Source organism: Lagopus muta, chromosome 1 (genome assembly GCF_023343835.1).
Source record: "Lagopus muta isolate bLagMut1 chromosome 1, bLagMut1 primary, whole genome shotgun sequence".
In the NCBI taxonomy this organism is placed as follows: Eukaryota; Metazoa; Chordata; class Aves; order Galliformes; family Phasianidae; genus Lagopus; species Lagopus muta.
Genome location: NC_064433.1, coordinates 71,139,765 through 71,165,924, shown reverse-complemented (window position 1 = coordinate 71,165,924; position 26,160 = coordinate 71,139,765). Strand labels below are relative to the sequence as shown.

At 42.5% G+C, this 26,160-nt stretch overlaps 1 protein-coding gene across 1 annotated transcript in view; it reads right to left on the bottom strand.

Annotated features, from left to right (window-relative positions):
- Window positions 1–365: 365 nt before the first annotated feature.
- BORCS5 (BLOC-1 related complex subunit 5) overlaps window positions 366–26,160 on the bottom strand; it is a 58,930-nt gene continuing 33,135 nt past the window's right edge. Inside the window, exons 3-4 of the mRNA XM_048952794.1 lie at window positions 18,920–19,077; window positions 366–4,160 (exon numbers count right to left, since the gene is read on the bottom strand). Coding sequence (XP_048808751.1) covers window positions 3,930–4,160; window positions 18,920–19,077 — 389 coding nt within the window. The 3' untranslated portion in view covers window positions 366–3,929. The remainder of the gene's footprint in view (window positions 4,161–18,919; window positions 19,078–26,160) is intronic.

The window sequence follows — 26,160 nt, the reverse complement described above, 5'->3', positions numbered from 1 at the left end:
GGGTGGACAGCCAGCTCAGCTGCAGCCCCCCACTAGCACAGCACGGCATCATTGTACACATCATTCACTTGAACTGGATACCTGTGTCAATCCCAGCTGGAACAGCGTCCAAAGATACCGGCTGTTTTATTCTTGGACACACACCTCCTTACCATCACCAGGCCACCTCTGGGGCACAAACAGAACAGGAAAGCTGAGGTACGACTGAGCACAGTCCCCAGCCTTCAAGGCAAGAAGCAATGTATGTGAACAACAAGCAAGGCACTTGGAAAAGAGCAATACCAAACATTTTAATGTTGGAGCTGGAACATATAGCACACATGCAGCTGTATACAGAGCAAGTCAGTGAAGAGGATGATAATGCACAGACCAAGGGGCACTGGAGCACAAGGCTCACAGTCAGATCACACGCCGGCAGCACAGGATGCAGAGGGAAGGTACAGCACTGCTGCACAATACCAGTGGAATGCCAGCCGATAGGGCAAAGGGCCTGTGGATGTGCCTATTTTTGCTCACTCTGTGTAAAAGCCTAGAGGAGGGGACAAACCTTTTAAATATTTAAATATGTTTAAATATATATAATTTAAAATACATTTATTAAAAACAACAACAACAAATTTTCTGTCCCCTTCACCGGATTTTCACAGAAACTGACCAGCAGATAGGTACTTCAGCACCCTGACAATGCATTAAATTAGAGAAAAGACAGAAGTTAACAAAGGAAATCACTTCCTCCAGTGCAGTACTATACAGTGCCGCAGCATTTTGTGCCACAAGCACACAAGGCAGCAAAGGAATTGGAGCAGCTCAGGCCCCTGAAGAAACACAGCCCAGGGCCTCACTTCACTCTCCAGCTTTTCAGGTTTTACACCAGCAGGCTTTGTCCGCATCTGCCTCGCTCGAGTTACATTTCCCATCACAACCAGAAACGGGAAGAAATGCTTCTTTTGAGAGGACTGCGACAGATAATTCTGTTCAAAACACTAACAATCTGTCCTTCGTGTTAAAAGTAGCAGTACGATTACAAGAGAGACCCGAGTTTCCTCCACTACTGACTGGCTCAGGAAAGGAAACGTGTAGACAGAATAGTCACAGTCATGTCTCACATCCCTGCTGCACGGAGTGAGAGAGTAAAGCAAAGTCTCACCTTGAGCATCACTCACTCCTAAGGTGAATTCAAAAGCAGCACATGGAGCAAAGCACGGGGCAGCCAAGCAACAGCAACATGCAGCAGAAAAGGGCTTCCCTTCAGCAAGAGATCTAAGAATGATGGTGATAAAGCTACTGACAATGCTTTAAATAGAACTGTTAGCCATCCCTTAAGAACAGAGGATACGGGAATTTTGCAGGACATGTAAGAGATCTGTTGAATGGAAGTGATGGACCTGTGTTCTTTGGAAGAGGCTGACATTTCAATCCTGATTTCCTTCTAGTTAAGTTATAATATCTATTACAATTTACCCTTGCTGTTCAGGAGTCACTAGCTGGGAGACCCAGCAGTGTACCCAGAAGCTTAAAAGGCAGTAAGCGCATAGGAGTACACATTTTCTCCCATTATCAGCCCAATAGGTAGGCAAATAAGAAACCGATTTGCAGCCCTTGCTCCTTCACGTTCTGGACAGGAGCACTATTCTCTCATCTGCATCAGCACTGCAAGGAACAACGCTTTCATCTGATGCATAACAGTGTAAGGAAAACGTCCAAAGCTTTACATCAGTGAGCATCCACAACCTTGCCCCTGCTGGCAGATCTGGTATCTAGATCTACACCTGGCCTAAGCTGCCTGCGCTCCAAGGCACAGGGAACCTCACACTGGATGGAGACAGCAGCTGAATGCTACACTTTATGCACTTCCAAGCAGCTTGGTCTGGACAAGGAGGACAGAATGCCTGCACAGCTATTTCAAGTTAATGACTACTGAACCATGTCTGGTGGCAGGCGGCAGAGAATGTCTCCAGGAAGGATGGTAAGGATACTCTTGGCATGACCATGGGAAGCAGGTTGTCACAGGTTGCTCCCGTAAGCATCAACGTTTTGTTTTTTTTTAAAACAAACCAAATGTAAAATACTGCAAAACACAAGAGCATAGGCGGGAGTCTGCTCTTCACATTGTTATATTCTGTATGCACAACTACGCACCAGCTCCACAGTGAGAGCAGTAAAGAAATGGGCTCACTGCTGCCCTTCTCAGAAGATATTCTGTTCACATCTTTGCCAATAGTTCACCAGGCATGGTCCAGAGGGCCTCACAGCTATGGTACTCCATTCTCAGCAATGCTCACAATCCCCCCCAGTCATGTTTCAAACACAGACCTGTGCTGGCTGCAGCATGCATTACAAAAAGGGCTATGTGGCCTCTGGTAGTGAAGCAAAACTAGCATCCTGTTGCTCACTGCCTCCAGGAGCCATATACACTATCAGAAACCTATGATGCTGTCACACTCGAATGTCTGGAGACAATCTTTTGCTGATTAGGTACACTCATACGCTACAAGCTATTCCAGGAAGTCCCAAAGCCTGTACTGACAGACAGGTTGTGGCAGGGATTCCCTCGAAGTCTGGGATGACCACCTCTGAAATAAAACAACCATTCAAGTTCAGCCTCCTCACCAGCAACAGCATTCTGGGAGGTCTGTAATGAACACAAACCTACCACTGGCCCAGCAAGCCCAAGGCTTCCTGCTTCTGCTTTCAGGCTCTTTCTGCTGGGATAAGAGCTGCTGTGCAATTGCAGTGCAGTCTGCTTGAACACCGTTTCTAGATGTGTAAATATTTCACAACAGTGTGTAAAATATCCCATTTTATACGGAGAGAAACCAAAGCCTGTGGCAGCAGCCCAGTAGCAGACTTGGCAGTCTGCAGTTCCCCAAGTCCCAGAGCAGTGCCTCGGCCCCATGAGCAGGCTGTGGACTGTCCAGCTGGGGCTCAGTTCACAGGAACGCAGGAACATCCTGTTGCCTTTGGAGCAGTTTGCGGAGCATGATCCCAAAGGGCCGTGTGGTTTTAGTCATAAAACACCACGCTCAGGCAACCTCTCAGCATGACGGCAGTTCAGCCAGCACGGAGTCGGAAGGACTTTTCAAGTCTCCCCTCCAACTGCATCCCTCTGGTATAAAAGAGCACCAATAAATAAAAAAATACATGAGATCCGATCCCTTGTATCCAACTCTGGGGTGCCAAGTAAATAGGCAGGTACCAGCATCTGTTAGAACTGCACTGCAAAGTAAGGGACATGAACAGCCATCAGCTAGGGCACAGGATGCTGCCAGGACAAGGGGAGAAAAACATTAAAGCTGCTCAGCAATAACAGACCTATCTGTAGCAGTCATTCCTTCACAGCCTCATTAAATGAGTGAGCCCATAAAAACAAAGAGCCTCAAGAAAGGACATGCCAAAATCCTGCCATGCAAACTGTGTTAATTATGATAATAGGCAGATTTTAATAAGCCAGTTCCTGGATCCCACACTTTCACCTATGAAACATACATATTTCCAAGGGCAGAGGATCTCAAAAATACTTGCCAGCCATCTAACTCTCTAAACCCTAGCAGCACAGAAAGCATGCTAGAGGGTTTGTCACACCCCATATCCCATTGAATTCTTCTAGTAAAAAGAATGGATGAATGAACTCCTCTGAAACCCACATCTAGTTACAGCAACGAAACAAACATCTCAGCACAGGTGGTGGCAGCGGAAGAGGAGAGAGCAGGGCAGGTAGAGAGAGATGAAAGCACAGTTAGAGCGTTCCTCTCCAAACAATGAGACCAGGGGAGCTCCTGGATTTCTGGCTACACAGCCCCGGCAGCTGGGGCTGTTCCTCCTTTGGTGCCCTAACAGAAAGTCAGACAACACGGCTGTCCACTCCGGCCAGTCTGGAGGCACTCCTGTGCCAAGCACTGGGGTGCAGGAGGTGGAGGGAGCTGGAGCAGCTAGGACTTTATCTCCCGGTCGGGTTTCATGCTGAAGGGCTCCAGCTGCTCATTCTCAGGCAGCATGCTGTTCAACCTCTCCATCAGCGGGACAGTCTGGTCAATGCCCATCTGAATACGGCGGAGGATGGCAGACATCTCGTTGACCTTCTGGATCTGCTCCGCATACTTGGCGTACTTCTTCTGTCGCTCCTGCATGAAGCTGTAAAGAGTTTCCACTGAGAGGTCCATCTGTTTAAAAACAAGCAGAGAAGCCAGCCATGTTAGGCCAGCTGTTACATAGATCTTACAGAGCAGCACCTCCCCTACAAGAGTGTCAGACACCCCGCTGGATCTACCGGCCCGGTACAGAAGATCCTCTACTGGTGCTCAGCCAGTTTGCCACGAAATGGGATAAATTATAACTGTACATGGAGGACATGCAACCATCTATACACCGATTATTGGATGCACTGGATCATGCATGATATCCAAACACAGGGAAACCTCTGCCCACACCTTTGTATTTTTGGTAGAACTTGTTCACTTTCAAGTATTAACTTTATCTGCCAGTAGTAACACCACTGGCTTCAGCAGGTTGCTCTATGACTGTTATTGCCATCATCAGCTGCAAAACTCCTGTCTTGAGAAAGAACCACAACAGGTTAGTAGTGTCCCTCATTTCCCTGAATCCTAAAAATAAAAGTGTTATGAATGACCCCAGGAGAGACATTAGGTAAATCAGTCATGCAATTAAGCACGGTAAGTACCTAAACACAGCCAGAGAGTTATGACAATGACAGGAACTGCACTGCTATTCCTGCCATTGAACTACGGAGGTAGCTTTTGTAATTCACAGCTCAACTTTCCCTACAGCTAGCTTGTAAGCTCCAAGGAGGATTCAGCTGCTAGCACCACACCACAAACACATCAGCCAACTCAGACTGTTTAAGCTGTTCACCACTCTGTGAGATACGCCATACATAAATCTCTCATTCACAGAGCCTGGTACGTAACAGATTTATTCTGTTCTCTAAAAGCACACTGAAAACTCAGCTACTTCACCTTGCTGTAGCTGTGTTCAGCAACCCCACTCGTCCCACAGCTGGTATATCTGAGCTGCAGGCATCCATCTCAGAACCAAGATAGAGCTCTCAGCACAGACAAAAATGTTAGCAGTGCAGTACTATTAAAAATCCCACTGCTGCCTTGGACATCATTTAAACAGCAGGTGTAAAAGTGACCCAGCAGTGATTTGGAGACACAAGGGGGAATGGGCAGCAAGGGGAAGAGGTTCAAGGAGAGGTGCAGGGCTGGAGAGGGAGCTGCACTGCTGACAAACATTGCTCTCAGGCCCTGGGGAAGGAGTCAAGACAAAAAAACGGTGAGAAACTGTTTTACTGAGGAACCAAAGTTACAAGCAACGTTAAAAGCAAACAGACAAGTTTCCACTAAATTGTCATGGGGATTAGGAAGACTTTTTTTTCCTATCACCTCCATCAGAGCTGGATACAGCACCAATTAACCTTTTATTTCTTCTATATTTTCTGGTATTCTCAGGCTGAATTCTTCTTCTTTGCCTCTGTGCCTTCCTATGAATTCCTCCCTCCATGCTTCCATGCATGAAAAAACATAAACCCAGCAGTGCAGGAAACTCCAAATGGAGTGGAAACAATTTAAGCCTACATAGGGGTTTCTATTAAAACTCTAGCTTAATAATTTAGGAGCTTGGCACTAGCTCTGTAAATCCAGAGCGTGTAAAAGCAGACCACCAGCAGGTCTGCACAGGATGGAAGTAAATCCAATCCAATAACTAAAAATGTCCTACCTAACAAGAGCCAATGTGAAGCAGCAGCTAGTGCAGAGAAGCAGCCAGCTGAACAGCAGCATAGGGATCAGAGCAGAAAACTCCCTTGCTTCAAAGCCTTCCTCTCCAGGTAGGTTCCTCACATGGCCCCACAGCTCTATGCAAGGGCAAAGCAGGCATCCATCCAGCTTTGGAATAACAAAGCCCCCTTTTTACCTCCAGCAATTTCATTTGGTGACTTTTAGGCTCCTCATGTAAATCCCAGTGATGTCCACTTGCAGAGGGGAGCATGGAGAGAAGCTGGAGGGGAGGGAAAGCAGAAAAAGAAGAAAAGCAGAGTAGCCTTCCAAGCTACTTTTGGCCATGTTCACAGTAGCTCTATAAAAGCTGCCTCACAAAATAGAGAAAGGCTGTAAGTGAGCGTTTCCTACGGTTTCCCTACACCTAGCATTACAGTTCATCTGCTGTGAGAGGCCACAGCAACTGCAAAGCCTGTGACGCTGCAAGAAAGTCTGAGGTTGAGTAATCCTGAGGAAAGGCTAAGTTATACCCAGGCTGAACTTGGTCTTTTTAAATAGTAAAAGAAAAAACGTGGTGGGCTAACTCTTGCATCTAAACGCCAGTGACTCTTTGCAGTCCTTCTTGACGCAGGCATAAAAACACATCAGCATTCTTGGTGCCTTCTGCTGGAAGCAGGCTCCCTCCAGGGCCAAACCTTGTGCTGTCACCTCCCTCGTGCACACAGTGCTGCTTCCCATCTCCTTAGTTCCACATGGCAGCAATAAGAAGCACCTAGAGAGAGGTAGCTGAGGCCAGTCCACACTCTCCAAGACACATCCCAGGGGCAAGGTCAAGGAGTTGCCCTCTCCAAGCACAACCCCCCCATCTCCCACGGTGCAGACCCAAGGCCCTCCTGCAGGTCTGATAGGGGCTGAGGTCACCATCTTCTTGCCTGCCCCAGGCTCAGCAGTGCTCTGGGAAGGCCAGCAAGGTACTGCAGGGCCAGTGGCTCATGGCAGTCCAATACACATGCTACACAATTTTTGCACAGCCAGTGACACTTTAGAACATAAATGGATCCAAATCCTAAACCCATGACTCATCCAAAGACAGTCGCAGCAACACAGTCATTTATGTCTGTCTCAAATTCTTAAATTTGAAATGCTATCTAGTGGGTTTTTCCTTCAAATGAAAACAAACCCATAATGACTTCCAATATCACTGGAGATGGATGCCCCCTCGGTCAGAGGCCTCTACTGCAGCCCCTCCCAGAGGGGCACCATTCACACTGTGGCCAGGAAGGGCTAAGAGGCTACATAGGCTGTCCAGCACGCTGCTGGAACAAAAGCCAGTTGAGGGTATTTTCAGACATCTTGCACACCACAATTCTTGCATTTATTTTGGAATTCTTCTTGGCCCACACTGCTGAGCAGAATAAAGATATGAATTTGAGCACACAAAAGACTGCACTGGGCACCAATCAGTTCTTTTTCACAGATGATGCTAAGAACAAAACCATGCCCTAAGTGCACCTATTACCTAGTGTGGTTTCATACTGACCCTGTCATGGATATTACGTGCTCTGAGTTTTGGGAAACCATGGTCTCATCTTGTTAACTCAGTGACTGAAATGGTAATTGGGGCACAATCCTTGTTGCAGAAATATCTCTTGCTTAGAGCCTTGCCCCCTGCACAAGCGGCCTCTCCTTTTGTATTGGCAGGTGCCTGGTGAGGCTCAAATGAACATCTTCCTGCAGCTGCACAACCATACCTGAAAATGACAGGCATGAACATGACTCCATGGAACATTAGTCATCATGCACTGGTGTGAAAATGCTTCTCAGCCAGAGCACTTAAAGCTGAAAACACTTTGTGCTGGCTGAAATGTATGGTTTTTCTTTCACCCTCCTTTTTGATAATGTCACACAGAGTGAGCACAGTAAATTGTGACAACTATCTGATGCTGGGAACACTGATTCTCCCAGTTATCTCCCACACTGATAAGCAATAAGTGGGCCGCTTCTTTGCCAAGGTAGATAACAAAGACTCGTAGCTAAGGATCCCACATCCTTCCCTTCAGGACCAATCATGAGCACAGTTCTCATGAGTACTGCTCCTCTGCACCACTTTAAGGTAAACAACTACAAACGTGTGTTTAAGTTTTGCTTAAACCTGATCTGACGTACCAAAACGTTTCTTTTGTAATTTGCCACTGCTGTAAACAGCTGCTAAGGAGTTACTCAGAATGTGCACTGTGCAGATCACAGTCAACTCAAAGAATGAAGAGTTGTCATTTTAACTGTCTCTAACACCAAGTTTTTGTAACATTAACAGAAATGCCACGACCCAGTGAGCACCGCCAAAGAAATACACTTCAACAAATCTCCTACAGCTAAATATGTAACAGGTCTCTTAGCACTACTGTAGATAACCCCAGATCTTGATTTTATAGATGTATACCGCCTGTTGTGGGAGATCTTGGGTTGCCTCCCAAAATTTGGAGAAGAATTTGGAATTAAAAAGAATCAGAAGGTTCATTCTTGAAATGAGCTTTTCCACCTTTATGTAAGCCTTTTCTTGCCTGTTGTGCCATTGTACAGGATAAGTGTGTTGCTGCCCCACATGCTGACCTGCACAGCCCACATTCCAGCTCAAGCCATCTCTGCTTGAGAGCTACTAATACCCCTCCGCTATCTGTCTGACCCACAGACTTGAGCTGTGGCTGCTACTGCTAACCATTGCTATAAAAAAAAAGTCACAGAATCACAGGGGTTGGAAGAGATCTCGGGAGATCATCTAGTCCAACCCCATCCTAAAGCAGGTTACCTGCAGCAGGTTGCATAAGAGAGCATTTGTATTGCTTCCAAACAACAACAGGCAAAAAAGCCCAGCGCAGCTCAGGGTCATGGAAGTGGAATCAGACTAGATTTGTCCTGTCTGTGGGCCACAGTCTGTACCATACTGCCTTCACGATCCCATCTCCAACAGCTCTGCTACAGTTGTGCATTCTGGTGGGCAAAGAAGAAGCTGAGTGGTGCCATATGCAGGCACAAGACAAAGACCATCTGATACTTGGTGAGGTTGAACAGTTATCTCGAGTGTTCCGATCTGCAGCTGGAAAACACTTAGGTTATGGCCTGCAGAGCCTGGCTCCGAAGCACAGCTTCCCACCTGAGGTCTGGGCTGCCTTTTACCAACAACATCCAGAAGATCTCAAACTCTTGCTCTAATGAGAGACTGAGAGGATCTACAGCAACAAGTAGTGGGAGGTGCTTGCTTGCAGGAGAGAGCACTGCTGTGGGCTTCCTGTGTATGAACACACACAATGTGGTAGACATGTTAAGGGCACTGCAGTTGTGCCTCAAAGACCCCACGGTGCTTTGTCATGTGAGGGGGCTCAGCACCACAGTCACAGTACAGCCCTGAGATCCACCGACAGCAGGTCCACTGGGATGCCAGTACTGCAGGAGGACTGCCCTGCAGCCATCCCCAGCCCACCACTTCCCATCAGGGGCCTCCTGCCTCTTGTCCAGGCTGCTCAGCAGGCCCTGCAGGCCTCAGCACTGAGGAGCTCTACAGCATCCTTAGCATGGATCCAGATCCTAGTCTGCATTTAATTAACTGTTCCTAGAGGAAACAAAAATCTGTATCTGTTACAGACTGATTCGTTGCTTAAGTGATAACTTGCACAACTCTTATTTCAGGCATCCTAATAATTCTTTGACAAAACACAGCATTCACTTTCCACATTTCACACTGGTGTCTTACTACTCACTCAAGAAATAGCTACATCGAGCCAGAGCTAGTATATTAAATGACAAGTTACAAGTACTTGCAAATGTTATTTCCCATTATTGTCTTATTTTATTATAAATCTCAGTTCTGTATTTTCAGTATGTCAGAATGATTAGTAAGAAGCAAGCTGTTTTTCCTATAAAGAACAAGCTTCAGTTTGAAAGATGACTGGTATCATTACTGAGACATTTCTCAAAAACCAATACTGTTGTCATTTCAGAAAGAAAAAGTGCTATCAAAGAACAGTTGACACGGTTACATTTTCAAGCCACCTGAGCTAATGGTATTATTTGCAGCTCCGCACTCGGGACCCAATAGCTGTAGCTCCTCTTTTCCATATGTACTATGGAAAGTCTTAAAAATTATCCAAAAGGGGATGCCAATCTTTGCCATATTTAATTAGATACACCAGCAGAAAAGTAGTATTCTCTTCTAGAAAACGCTAAGAAAAATTCCCAATTCTGTTATTAGAGAATGCGATAGAGCTGAGTTTTAACCATTTCCTACAGCTTGTAAAGTGGTTTTGTTTTGTTTTATTCCTTTTTTCTTCTTCTTTTTCTTTTTGCCAAGGGATCGGCAGAAAAAGATGAGCTCAAGCACCACGCTACATTTTGCAGTAGGCCAGCATATCCCCAGCCCTACCTCCCATGTGCTTTGCAGATGGCTGGTATACGTGCACATAGGCTAAAGTGTGAGATATGCAGAGGCACAAGCCTAGCAGCCAAGAATCATGGATTTCTGGGCTTATGACAGATGAAGCTTTTGCTCTTCCCTTGCCAAATACAGTTGTCACAGTTCTCCAAATGAATTTCTCATCAGGAACACTCAAGTACCTATTAACTTTAACAGCACTAGGCATCAATAATCCAAAAGACTTTTGAAAGATGTTTTTGAACTTCTACATCAGCTTTTTCATATTCAAGCTGAACATGAAATGAGTCAATAACATCCCAGTGATGATGGGAAGGGGAGGATCTATTCCTTCATTCTCAAAAGGGTCACCTTTAAGACTGGCTCCATCATACATTCCCACCAATGAAGCTCACGTTCAAAAACGTTCACGTTCAAATCATTTTCATAACAAGTTCTTCTGAGGCTATAGAGTACTGTTCAAAACATGATAAAGAGTGCACACCATCACCAAGGATCAATAGTTCAGACAAAAGTTCAGTGAACGCGGCCCAGGGTGAAGTTAGCTGGGGTTATTGCGGGCAAAGTGCAGGACCCAGCACTTAGTCCTGTTGAACTTCAACCCAGTGGCCTCAGGCCAGCAATGCAGCCCATCTAGATTGCTCTGCATGGCCTTCCTATCCTCAGGCAGATCAACACTTCCTCCCAGGTTGGTGTCATCTGCAAGCTTATTGTGCACTCAATGCCCTCATCCAGGTCATCAATAAAGACATTAAACAGGACAGATTCCAGTACTGACCCTTGGAGAACACCACTCGTGACCAGTTCTTCAGCTGCACTGAACTCCATTCACCACCACTCTCCAGACCTGGCCCTCCAGCCAGTTCTTTACCCACCAAAGAGTGTATCTGTTCAAGCCATGGGCTGCCAGTTTCTCCGGAACGATACTGTAGGAGACAGTGTCAAAGGCTTTGCTGAAGTGTAGTAAACTACATCAACAGCCTTTCCCTCATCCACCAGGTAGTTCACTCAATCTTAGAAGGAAATCAGATTGGTTAAGCAGGACCTGCCCTTCACGAACCCATCCATGTTAAATGCATTAAGCCTCAGGTTTCAGGAAAGGGTGAGATTTCTATTTCCCTGTTCATGTCTACAGATTGATCCCTAGAACAAATCAATCAAAAGTGAGAAGGCACCTGAAAACTTACACTGACACAATAGGAAAACTTTAAAATTATAAGTAAATTGTCTGCAGTTTCCACGTAGCTTGGCTGGGGCATAATCAGAAATTCAATTTTATGGGCTGGGTTACACAAAAGGAAAGGTTACAACCCAAGAATCCTTTCTGATCTTAAAATTCTTACTCTAAAACTCCTTACTACATACTGCAGCTATGTTGATTTGCTGTACAAATACCTGGCTATCTTCTTCAGCCGAAATTCATCTGATCTGAGACTTCATCTTTTGGTTTGCTAGTCCCAGCAATTGCTCCTCAGATAGATTACTGCATCTTTCAGTAAAGAAATCTTATTTTTTGTCTACTATGTCACAATTTGACATAGTTCATACACTTGATTACAGGATATTCTGCTATACTATAATTCAGTATTTTAAATAGGCTTGCAGAGGTTGATAAAAATCCAATCAGGAACAACACTTACAAGAATTAATTACTAATAACTGCTGTGTTTCTTATCTCTAGAGTAGTGCTGAAATAATAGCTAACAGTCTTCTCATACAGAAACATTCATGCCCCAATGGCAAACAGGCACAAAGGAAACCCTACCCCTCACATGAAGCAAGATGGACAGATTACCTGCACTAAGGCTTTGTAATATTTTCAACATGAAGTCATTTTTGCAGATCAGAATGCTAACTGCAGGGCTGTTAACACAAGGTCAAACCTGCTCCACCAACCTACTACCTAGCATCTTTCAGTCAACAGTACAACTCCAAATATTTGAAGATGCTACTGGCTAACCTGTCTATAATGAGAATTGCTGAACTGTTCGTTAATTAACACTCCAAAAAACAAAACAAAACAAAAAAACATATAGTTCTTGCTCAGGGGTAGAGTTGACACCTTAAAAGTTTCAATTCACATTGAAACAGGAATTAATTGTTAAAAACAGTCTGCATAGAGACTCCTTCTGTATCCATGAGAATCCAGCAGGGAGAGAGTAAAGCATCTTCAGCCTAAGTTAAATCCAAACTTAATTACAAAAAGAAATGGTACTATTTTTGGTGTTCAATTTACACAGCCAAATAAAGCATTTCCAGTTTCTTCCTAGAGGTTCTCCAGTCCCCAGGCATCCTTATATCCCTCCTGCTGTACTATGAACTCTGTTTTGTTGAAATAGCTGTTTCATGCTGCCAAATGAGATTGTCTCATGAGAATACCTTGCGTGATACACCCCCAGGCTGAGATTTGCATTCTTCCTCTCACAAATCTGTTCCATACACAAGTTCAGTACCAAGACTAACTCTGGAATGAACTTCAATACCTCTTCTTCTTATCTGAAGCTCTGCAATGTTTTTTGTTTATTTTCCTACCTGGGGAAATAAGACTCGAATAAGAAACCCAATTTTCTAGTTTAAGCAAGGTGTGAGAAGAAACTGCATTCTACTCCTTTTAGTACTCTATAATCCTAAACTCTAAGCACTAATACTAATGAAAGCATCAATACGGGGCTTAGCACATCAGACTTCATTGCCAGTCTCTTAGAGCACTGCATTTCTTTAGTAACACAAATCTTTGTGTCTGCAAGATGCTTGGTTAAGTTCAACTTAACCAAGGTGGAAAGGATTTCAGTTTACAACTTTTCCCAAGGAGCCACAAGAAAGCAAAGCACAACAGAAAGGAACATAATGGAAATGATTTCATACACACATTCTGGGAATGAGGGACTGGTCTGTTTTTATGAAACAAATGAGGCTGTATATGTTAACACAGCACATTTCAACGTCATAAAGTTCACATACAACACAGCACTGGCCATCTGCTGCGGCACGCACAGCAAGATGTGTGTTCTGTGTATTGAAATAACAACTGCAAACTTTTTCAAAAGCGAATTTCCCATTTTGCTGTTGGCTGGCTAGGACATCATCACACCATTGGAGAATTCTAGCTAGAAGTGCATTAGGCCACAGAAAGAAAAGCAAGATTAGCTAAAGGGCATGAAGATTTCCATCTTAATAGCGCTGCACAGTTAGTTCTGCATGATGGTGTCTGTTCCATTAAAATTCCAATGTTTATAAATAACACTTCATCAAATGAGAAGGGAGAAAAAAAGAGCCTGATAGACCGCCACAGACTTCAATCTCATAATTTCTGGATGCCAAAGATTATATTTAATGTACTGGCTTCTTCACAAAACACTGCATTCCCTAGAACAGCTTTTATAAAAATCACGGCAGCATGGCATTAATCCCCTCCTGAAAATACAAGAAACTTAAACCAAGTCCACATTTCAAGAACGTTATATCTCAAGGAACTCTCAGCCTTTTTTCCCTGGATTTTGGTCACTGCTTAAGTCTGCGAACCAAAAGGCTCATTCTGCTTGAAAATTAACAAGGCATCACCTGAGAAATCTAGAATATCCTGAGATGAAAAGGACCCACAAAGGTGACCCAGTCCAACTCCTGGCTCCACGCATGACCACTCAAAATCCAAATCTTACGTCTGAGAGTTTTGTCCAAATACTCCTTGAACTCAGGCAGCTTGAGGCCATGACCACTGCCCTGGGCAGCCTGTTCCAGAGCACAGTCACTCTTTGGAGCAGCCCCTGTGCCTTCCCCCCAGCTGCCCTCCCCTGACAGCTCCATGCCGTTCCCTCGGGCCCTGTCGCTGTCACACAGCAGAGCTCAGCGCTGCCCCTCCGCTCCCTGTGAGGAGCTGCAGCCACCATCAGGCCTCCCCCCAGCTCCTCTGCTCTGGGCTGAGCACACCGAGGGACCTCAGCTGCTCCTCATACATCCTATCCTCAGGCCCTTCACCATCTTCACAGCCCTCCTTTAGAAGCACTGTAATAGCTTTATCTACTTTTTAATGTTGTGGCACCCAAACCTGCACTAAGTGCTCAAGGTGAGGTTGCACCAAGCAGAGCGGAATGGGACAATCCCTCCCCTCACCTGGGTGGCAGTGCTGGGCCTGATGCACCCCACAGTACAGTTGGACTTCTTGGCTACTCAGATTCAACTTGTCATCAACCAAAGCCCCACTGCATGTTCCGTCAAGAGTAAACATCTCCACTTTCACTTCTGCCAGGCTTCATTTAACTCACTTAACCCTTAAATGGGTTGAGAGGTAACTCACGTTCTGAGTCGTATCAGCACACAAACCTTTAAGAAAAGGTCCTGGACCTTTGGACTTGCTGAGGTCATTCATGTTTTGTTGGTGTAATTCATTTTAGTGAGGTGTCATTCTCAAAGCATATCTGTTGAAAACAGACTTTGGTGTTGGAAACACGGTTGGTATCTACATGGAAATCATAACTACAGCCAGTAACAGAAAATGTCTCATGCTCAGGAAAATGCTGAAGAAACAGCGCCCAATGCAAGGACAAAAAGCAAACAAAAACTACCTCCCACAAACCTGTCACAACATTTCAGTCCATTCCCTTAAGGGACACTCATCAATTGTGATGGAGCGCTGCAGGGTTCACGTCCTTCTGCTGAGAGAAGGTACTTCTGCTAAGAAGCGTGAGGAACAAACCATGTGTGAATGCAGCACACACGCATCCCAGGTCCTGTTGCTGCTGTGGTTAATGGCATACTGTACTGCTTCAGCCTAGTTCCCAGCCATGCAGAGCTCCAGTCTCTGATTCCTACAGCAGGAGAGCTACAGATACAGCACGTCAGTATTTGCTCTTAGGGAAAAGTGTAAGAGCCCTCCTAGCAATCCACTTCAAATACATTTTATGCACACTTTATCATGTAACTACATTTGCCTTTAAAGATACACAGGATACTTTGAACAGTATACTGGCAAAGGGGGCGTAAGAAGTCTAATAATTAATGCCAATTGTGTTTTTATTTCAAAGTATCTTTGAAAGGAACTTAGATGGCCCTTTAGTTTCCATTTTGCTTTCACAGAAAGAAGTTCAGCTTAAATTTTCAAATATGACGAGTAACTTTTGGATAGTCAGCTTATGATATTTTGAAAGATGTCATCTTTAACAAGCTTAGCGACTAGCGCACAGAAAATCATCTTTAAGACACTGAAACAAAAAAGTTTTGAGTATACAAAATCAGGTTGCCTTTCTGAACATTAAGCTGTTCCCCAGCATTTACTTATCTTATTTGCTTCTCATTCCCTGTTATTCCCTATCGAATGACTTACCAGATTCTCTCTCTGCCATCCAGATCAAATACTCTCTACAGGTAATGATTCTCCTTGCTTCACTTGTTTTCCTCCTGCAGGCACACCTAGCATTTAGTGCTGGTCAATATTCACCTCCGAACTGATCTTGGCAGAAGTCTCCCATTCTACAGATCACAAAACTGAAGCAGACTCCTGCTGAAGGAAGCACCCACTGATCTCAAGCCTAGAAGTAGCTGGAGTTGCTCCAAGTTCTGTAGTAGTTCAAACAGAGACCTACAGCATTGTCATGGCAGAAGTGGGATGCAGCAGGACCTCCTGACTAAAGTGGGGACTTCTTGCCTGAATCATCATGTTCTGCGTAAGTTGAGTACAAGTTCAACATATCACCAGCAGACAAATAAGATTCCATTTCCAGTCCCACCTGAAGAGTCTGCCTCGGAAGTCAATAATGCAGCGATCAATCTGACAAGCCAAGGATATCCATCCTACAAAATACCTACAAAATACAGATATGCTGCCCAGAAAAAAACTTTTTTTCCCAGAATTGACAAATTTTATCAGATGCCACAACCCTGAATTAACATATGTGTAAGTCAAAATCTGCTGTTCTGTTTTTCTTCAAACTGCTACAGGGAAAAAATTAGAAGGAATTCTAAATATTTCAATGCTCTTGGAATTAATGCAGTATTGCAACAGAGGTGAGGCAGTTGCCAAAACTTAATACGAAACATTATATTTAATGCATACTGGTTATTTTATCTTAAGATGCAAACACTTTTTTTTCACTTCTGAATAAAGACAAAGCCCATCGTGATACATTCAAACCGTTCTGAAACCAGACAGTCTGGGCACCAGTACTTAATGGTTAACTGCTGAAGATGGGCAGATGAGCAGTTGAATCAATTGCTTTCAATCATGTCTTCAATTCTTTCCCCAGGGAAATGCTTGAGTAGATATCATTTGAAAAAGAACAACCTGGAAAGCACACAGGTTCTATGTTTCAGAGCTCTAGCCAGCCAGTTTGCAGAAATCCAGGAAATGAGATGTAGAGCAACACTAGACTGTTTTGGTCCCCAAAGCAAAGAAATACACCAATGGGTCAGCTTAGATCTGCAGTAACAACTGGCATGTGAGATTTCTGTTCTCCTTAGATTATTCTCTTTTCAATTAAAAACCATTATAATTTAGATTGTGTGCTCATTTACAAACCACTGCAGTCAATTATGAATTATCAAGGGCCAATAAATTTACAACAGTACTTAAGAGTTTTGCCAGAAATTGGGAAACTTTTTTCCAGACACATAAGAAGCACAAGATACTTACCCTGAGACATTTTGTCAAGGGAAAACTAAAATCAAGCTGCAGCTTGTATGATTGCAGCACACTGAATAAAAACAGTTGAAGTCTGAAGTGAACGAACCACAGACAAATGGCAGGAATCAGGGACTAAAGCTCATTATTTTGTAGTGAAGTTAAGAGTATAATTCTCCAGAAAAGTCTATTATAAGAGGAAAAAAACAATTCAACACTTTCCCTGTTACAGAGAAAAAAAGGGAAATAATGACTACTAAAGAGAGAATATAAGAGAATATATTTACTCTATAGCTCATGCACACATTATGCTTTTCACAATGCTTTTATTCTCTTTCATTTTTACTCCCTACCAATGGTCAAAGATTTGTCTATATTGCATAGCGAAATCATTGCTGACAAGTGGTCACAGACAAATTTCCTACATCTACACTTGTAACAAGAGATATACCCTGCTCTAGTTCAGCTGCACCCTTTGTTGTCAGCAACTGTCAGCACTGGTTCAATTTAATGCACTAAAGAGAGTACAAACAATTTGGAAAGAATGATTTAAGTGGAGTGGGTCCCACCCGGCTCCTTCAGAACACACATACAGAACAGCCAATGCAAGAAAAACATTTAAAAATTATTAGGTTATCTAACAGCAAAAAACCATCAGATCTGGCAGTGGGATTCAAAGCATCTGAAGTTACTTAAGTGTCACGACCATAAAAAATCCCAGGAAAAAGCCAGCAAACCAAAAACATGACTTGTCAGTTTCCCAAGTTAGATTCACTCATTTCTCCAGCACTCTGTGATAAAGAGTGCAGTAACAAAATCAGTATCACGTATCATCAGAAGCGTTATATACTGTAAGAAAGAAATATCATTGGTAATTTAAAAGGCAGTCCATAACTTCTCTGTAGAAGGTAAATCCAAGTAATGCAGATTGCACTGGTGGAGCCTACCACAGCTTTGAATCATGTTGACAGTCACTCTCTAATAGCCAAAAGAATTACAGTCTGCTGGATTAATGTTGTACACTGTCATTAGGCTGGCAATTAAATCCCATTTCTGAGATTGTGTGATCTGAGTTACCAACATCTGCAAATATTCTTACATCTTGTGTAACAGCTGGCCACAGATCATGATACAGCAAAGGAAAAAGGCCTTTTTAATGGCTCCCACGTTATTCTAGACTTAAAACTTCATGATGACAGCAGCTTCTCAAAACAGCCCATGAATCAAATTTATTATCCATTTGTCATGTGGGACTTCTTAACTCTAAGCCAATATAGCAATAAAGAATCAAGGTCATTGTTTATTGTACATGAATAAAAATTAACCACCTGTTCAAAGTTTTACCTGTTGACACTGAGTGGTATTTTGGTCTCAGAGACTTCTGACATCTATAACATTTACCAGTTTTGTGAACACGTGAGAAGCCACTCTCAAAGAGCATCTCCACTCATGACAGTCCATCTTAACCTTAAAAAATGGTCAGCCATTCTGCTTCCAACATCAGTTGCTACACACAGTGAGATGGGCAATTCAATTACAGGATGCTCACACAAGGAATTAATTTCATTCCCAATAGTATCATTGAATAGTTAAGCAGATCAGTGATTTTCAAGAGATCATTTAATGACAAGAACTGCAGTACAGGAAGATCTTTAACAGCCATACTGAACAGAGATGAGAGACTTTGAAAACGAAGATGTGGCTCTACAAATCCATTGAAGAAAGAAATGTTACCGGCAATCACAGTCATGCTAGGCACTCCTTTCCTTAGAGCTTATCCATGAGGCCTAATAAAATGCTAAGCATGGAGATTTAAGTAAGGAACAATACTTTGAAAAATCCTGATCCTTTACTTCTTAAACAATTACTTGCAATAATAGAGGAACATAAAATGTTTGCAGCCAAGAATCACAGAGCATAACCAATAAATGCACCATTTGAAAATCCAAAATAAAGTACTCAGGGGACTTCGTTTGAAATGCACAGACAATGACTTTCTCCAGAGTGTTTTCTCTGAGGCAGATGCCCCAAGCAACTACAGATCACTCACACCAAGCACTGACTGGCACTCACAGCTCGCTAGGGACTAGAGACATGCGGAGGCCCAGGCCCTCCCTCCCAAAGCAGGTGCAAAGCGGGCAGTACCTCTTTGATGCGCTTCACCAAAGCATTCTGGTCAAAGGCAACAGCCTCTGCACACTGGTGAAGATGGTCCTGGTACCGGAGACACAGCTGCAGCACTTGATGTGGATCCAGCTTCTCTAGCTTGGTGTTAGATGGAGACGTCTGCCCACTGAGGAGTCCTGCAAAGCAAGGGGAGCAGTGGAGTTAACTCAGCTGTAGATATCACCAGCCCAGCTGCAGTCAGAAGCAGCACAGCACATCCAGAATAAACACTTTTAAAGGAATAATTAAAAGCTAATTCGGGCTGCAAGGCTATCAAATGGACTTCAGCAATACAGAGGTCCAGGGGAGGCTAGAAGTGGGACAGACATGAATTTTTGGATGTTAAGGTTTCATAGCAGTGTGAAGAACAGTTTGCTATATAGCTTAGCCCTCCTTGACAGAGCTTAAATACAGAATCTAAATGTAGCACCATAAGGCACGACAGCTTGGTTTACACTGGTAAGCTGCATGAAGCAAGTCCTGCTTCTTCTTTGTCACAAACCATTCTGAGCTCCAAAAATGACCCTCCTTCTCATTTAAGTGTGCCAGAGAAGTAGTCCAGTTCTGTGCACCCCTAAGGGCATTAGACTCAAACCAAGTTCTAAAAACAATTAAAATTTACTGGTTATCCAAAGCAAAGCTGAATAAAAAAGGTCCCATGTAAGTTAAATGAGATAAAACGTCCAGGCTTTGCCTACCTTGACTTTTAGAAGAATCCTTTCACGCTGTAATAAAGATTTTTCTTTACAATCTCAAAGACTGGCTACATATATTTAAATTTTATAATGAAATTAAGATTCTTACCTACTCCCTACCTACCTACATGACTCCAGGTTTCACAAAATGCTCACAAAAAAAAGAAGAAAAAGAAAAGAAATGGCATGAGACTTAAAAGTGGGCCCAGTGGGCCACTGTTAATACCCAGAGAAACAAAAGGCAAAATCATTTAAAGAATTTCTCCTGCCCGTTCTTTACTGCTTGCACTGTGCAACTTGAGAACCTTGGTTGAGCCCAATCATACATGCATCACATGTCAATTTTCTCCACAACTTCTGGAAAAAGTGATGTTAAATTTTAAGGTCAAGCTTTAAGTTTTTATATATATATATATATATATTTGTATATGTGTATATATATCTATGATTTTTCTTTCCTTGATTTATTCTCATTTCATTTTGCTCCAGCATTAGCAGCACATTCTCCTAGCTGGGACGCCACCTGTGACAAGCAGCACACACAAATACAATCTGCTTTTTCCAACACATCTGTCAGGCTACATAAGCTGAATTCGGCAACTGCACGCACACGTCCTTTGGGGCTCTCCATTTACCAACAGGAAAGGACATTAAAACGGCAAATGCAAGAAAGTATCACAACAAGCAATTAAAAGAAGTAATAAATGCAGGTTAACTGAATTGGAAAAGTTCTTCTAAGAATGTACCTCACTGGGAAATGGAAATTACTTGAATGGCCCCCATGCATACTGAAAGCTACAAACAAGCTGTGATATAAAGTTCTTGCCAAAAGACTCACAAACAAGACAGAAAGAAAGACTGAGGCTGAAGTATCTTACGAATTTGAGAAAGTTAAACCTCTTCAAGAACATTTCCAGACAGAAATGAAAACAAAACTAGGACAACAATCTCATCAAATATGATGAAGTGAGTTTACTTTGCATCAACAGTCAACATGTTATCCTCTCAGGATGCTCTCAGTTTTCCTTTAGACAAACTCTTTCTTTTCCTCATCTTCAGAGAAAAAAAAAAAAAAAGATAGTTTTGTTTTGCTGACTTGTTGCCCACTACAACAACACCACCTGAGTCAAGACATCAGGAGAAGAAACACCGGTAACTGTTTGGTCTCAACACTCTTTATTAACCAAAACATTTATATTCTATAAAGAACCACCTCCAACAAAATCTTAGGCCAAGCAATATCAATTGCAAATCTTTCAAAACTACCCTCAGATGAAGTGCAACACTCCAATGAGTGCAAACCAGAAATTAGACTTTTCCTTTTAAGTGTATACATGACATGTTTTAGCATTCCATCAGCTTCTTAGTTTTGATCCTCTCTACATTTAACTTGTCAGGATAAATGTTCAGATAACATCATCAACTTTTACTATACCGAATGTTCACAAAATAATGAAGAGTTCACCATGCACCTGAGGCAGTTTATTTCCTCACTGATTTAAATACACAATGCTATCAACTAACTAATTTTCTTTTGGTTGACTAACCTCTCATCAACTTCAAGAGGAGTGAAGAGAATTAGGCTCTATTTAATAGTTTTAATTAAAATGAAGCATGCATTTGGGCTAACTTAAGCTGCTTCTAAGAGTTTTAAGGAGAAATAGGCCAAGGACAGTGAAATGAGCTGCAAAGGACTATGCTACCTAAACGTACTTACAGCCATGTACAGGTTACATAATGCTAAAAGCAAAGTGAATAAATTGCAAGGAGCCTCTGACTCACCATCCAACAAAACATGAGCTCAAGTAAACGCAGACATTCAAGCTGGAATACCTTCATAAGGCGGCAGAAGTTCAAATAAATGACATACATCGTTCAAAGACAGAGGATGGTATTATCTGTGGTGATGCAGCTGGCTGGAGCCAAGGCAATTAGCTTCTCTCCAGATCTCTAGGTTCATGCTGCCAGTGTCAGAGAACAATTTAGCTCAGAATTTCAATTTATAGGAGATGAAAAATTAGAATAAGCAACAGAATGAAAAAGGCCATGTACCTTTCTATCTGACAAAAAAAACCCTCAACAAAAATCCGTCTCCCATCTTTTCTTGTACACAGTGACTACTTACTACCCACACTCTAAATATTAATATTTTATTAATTCACAGCTACTTTTTTTTTAGCAGGTCAGTAGCTTTACTTCAAAAGAGCAGATAGCAGCAGTAACTCATCTTGATACATCGTGAAAGAGACTGAAAACAGTTAAGACAGTTGAGGAGTCCAGGAGGAACCAAAGGATTCAGGGCTGCAACCTGCTGCTCCACATCTCTCTCCTTCATCCTCTCCTCATAAGCAGGCAGCAGTGATCCTAGAAGGCTATCATGCACTATCCACAAGCTCTGCCCTATAGGATAGTGGAGCAGCACACTGCCCTACAATCACGAAAAGCTTAAGATTCACAGGAGAAAAAAAAAACAACAACCAAGAGACATGGAAAAAAAGGGCAGAAGGTTAAAAAGGGTGTTGCTGGTATCCTTTGTTTCTGTACAGCAGAGAGTTGAGGAGATAAACTACAAGCCTCCAGTGATTCAGCATTGAGACAGCTTCGTTTCTGGAGAACTGTGAACTTCCAGGTATTATTAAATAACTTTCTTCTTGAAAATCACTACTTCCTTCTCCAAGCTCTGTCCCACACTTTGAACTCTTCACTTAATAGCCCCATCCTATGGGATGGAAGTAGAGTTGGCAGATATGCGGATTTTAAAAGGATATGAGATCATATCTCGTGTAACAAAATATTTATTAGGTCAGTCTCTCAAGCGCCAAAAGGTGGAGAGGACAGAGGTCCCCAGTGGCTCAGGCTGCCTCCTGAAGCAGCCAGCATATGAACTCGCTCATCAGCATGCCAGACCTCACTGCTGTCCTCACAGTGTCGTTTGCATGATTACTGCTTTACTTTCCCTGCCCCCCTCCAGAACGCATTCCTATTCTCAGACTGTAAGAGAAAACAACCTAAAATTTCCATTTCTTATTAAACTAGATACTCATTTTCCAAGCTGCTGGTTGTCGTTTAAAGACAGAAACACACCAGAAATCACTACTACACCGATTAAAAACTGGAGGAAGATTGCTCAGCATGAGGGATGCAAGTTACCCCAATGTAACAAGGGAAGGTGGCACAGAGGATGGCAAATTGACTGTAGACAAACTGAACAGCTATTATGTGAGCAAAGAACATATTTGTATTGTGGCAAGGAATGTTGGCTGTAACAGCAAATTTTCCTCTATTTTGGAGCCCATACCATGTGATCCTTTTATTTCTGCATGGGTGACAGATGGGCTGAAAACTCTTGTCCTGTCACATCATTCAACAGGCAACTTTTCTGACTAGAGAGCCCAAATATTCTCTCAGTGTGAATGATGTGCCTCAGTTTCCCAACACTGTGAGCTACTACCTGTAAGACAATACTCAGAAAGATACAAAAATCACCTCCACTTTTCCTTTATCTTAAAACAACAGCACTTAAGGAGATCCAAGACATTTAAGTTTCTTTAAAAAATATAGTTTCCTATGGGACAGAGACAAAAAAACCCAAACTCTTATGAATCTCTACCTACTAAAGGCACAGATCTTACATAGAAAAAAATTCTGATCCACAGGAGGTTTTAATATTAATTGCACAAAAAGAGAATTTGTAAAATATTTTTGACTTCTGAGTTTCGTTTTTATTTAGGCTTAGATCCTGCAAATATCTGTGTACCATTAAAATTTCCTCCTGTCACAGAAGAATGGCTATATATAATCAATAAGGTGTACGGCTTTTTGTACCAATGAAGTTTGCAATTTCTCCGAAGCAGTACCTTTTGCTCCACATTTTAAAGAATCTGCAAAGTGGTTAGCATGATGGAGCCTGCTCCTGGGACTTTGAACACTGCTGCAAAAATGCAAAAAACCAAAAACAAAAACAAAAAACCAACATATTTGTTGAATGATGCAAAAGATTTCTAAATTAAGATCTCTGTTTTAAAAGAGCAAGCAAAAACAAGCAAATCAGAAACGCTTCCACATTTGGATTTTTAGAAATCTGAATATCCAAAAGGGGAAAGCATTTCTTCAGTTCGTATGCACTGAAAGTTACTTACATGTGTTTCTTTGTAACTACAAGATTGAGCATCAAGCCTTGGAGAAATTGCTACTGGCTGCCAGAAGATCAGTTACTTGTCCAATTGCACTTATTTTGAAACTTCAGGTAGGGAAAAAGGCACACAACGCGCTCTGAAGAAAAGCAAACCACTGCACCACATCAAATAAAAGCAACCAAGATCCCGCCAAGTGCATCTCTCCACTGATTTACTTATTCATTTTAACTTCTGGAGCACAGAAGTAATATATAGGAGTGCTCTCGACTAGGCAGTTGCCTAGTTGTGCAGTCCACTTCCTTCCACTGACCCGAAAGAAGAAATACAAAGACTGGGAAAATGGATGGCATAATTCACAGGAATGAGAGAGCGGTGATTCTGTGTCGTGGATTAAACTGCATTTCCTCCACAGGTACTTTTTTTTTTGTGGCAAACACATTAAGACCTACCATCTAAGACCTACCGTCACTTGCTTATGTAAGCAGATTACATCTGCAGGCTACAACAGACCTCATTACCCCAAGCACTACGCACGTACAAAGGGCAGAATACTAACGTCACTTTGCAAGATGAGGAATTGCGGCACCGAGAGGTTAAGTGATTTATCTGAGACCACATGGAAGCTGCTGTCCCCCAGCCTGATGACTCCACTACCAGAACATCCCTCCCCTTCTCTCACCCTCACGTAACACATTCCAGCAGTGCAGGAAGCAGCACAGTCTGTTTTCCTGTGGAACCGTCAGTATTAAACACATTTATGCAGTCTCTCCCACACGGCTTCTCAGACATCTAATAAAACTTCGTGAGACAACCACAGCCAAATTAAGATTCTTCCCTCCAGACCCCCAAATATATGCTCCTCTAAAGGGAAAACCCAACTCCCATTTTTATTATGCTTACTGCAAGCCAGCACTGACACACAGTTATTACACATATCCATTCACTGCACTAAAGCAGCAGAGAATACTGTGCTTTAGTTTGCATGGGTTTTTTTTTGATGTTGTTTTGTTTTTTTCCTTCTTCTGTAGGGTTGCAAAAGAAGTCAGCTTACCAGGAGATCAAAACCTAGAGCTAGCTTTGAAGAGGCAGGATGGAGGGAAGTACAGGACAGAGGGAACCTCTGTCTGAGGCAACAGCAAGCTGCTACTTCAAGAATTTCAGCATGGAAACCATTTAAAAAAATCTCAACTTTACCTGTCCACCTATATAATAACAAGACCTTGAAAAGATCTTGAAATAACAAGACCTTAACAAGCTTTCCTATCGCTCTCACATTGTAAAATGTGGTTAACATTTGTCCTCAGATAGAAAGTTTTCTAGGCTCTAGATGAAAGAGAATAGGGTAAGCAGGAACTAATTACAAGCTAAAACTCATGTAATTGATTATATTACTAAGGCTAACTTTTATTTCATTTTAGGCAAAAGTGTATGGATATTTATCCACGTGGGGTAGCACATACTACAAACAAAACCAAACCACAATGCAGAGTTGTTTGTAGAGGAAAGGTGACATCTGAAGTCACCTCTGAGCAAAAGGGCAGCCACGTGAAGCTGAGGCAAGTTTGCTGTTCCACAATAGCCAGCTTGTGTCTACACTATCCCAGGTAAATTCAGTAAGAACAGAGTACACTGTGCTGCTTTTACCAGGAGACCATGCACAGACAGTAACTACAGCACAGCCCAAGTGCTGCATGTCTGAGTTCACAACCCAGTTTTCTCCATGGTAACTTACTCATATGCATGTGTCTGAGATCTCCTAAGGATTATTTAAAGCAAAATGAGCAGCCACTCCAGGTTTATAGAATCCATTTGTATCTACAACTTGTCTGTAAATGAGGAATGGCTTTTCAACAAGTAATGTATGCATTAGACTAACAAATACTACTATTTGTTGATTTTCTCCTAACTTTTGGGTACCTTCTTCAATGTCAGTGTTCACATGCCAGTTTGTGATTGCAATTTATTGCCAAAACGTGACACAAAGCAAGAATGGTGAGCAGGCCACTTACTTACAGAGCCAGTGAGCGTAAGTCTTCCATTGGTTTAAAGTGGCAGGGAAATATTTAGAGATTGAAACAAAAATAATTACTTTTAAGTAATGGCAGCTATTGATAAAGTTATTGGTGTTTTGTAACTGTAAAAAAAGCACAGCACTGATTGCTGCATAACCACTATTTACGTACATGAAATGCAGTTTCTACTTGGTATGTAGTAATACTTTTAATGCGCCTTCTTTCTTTTTTGTATCATCACAAAAAGCAGATGTGATATTTTTTTCCCTTTTCCATAATTTTTGTTTCAAAGCAATGTATAATTCAGTGTTAGGATAGGACTAAAACTATTCAGTTCTGCTCTGATAAACACAGGCCTCCACTCCAACTGCAGCCCC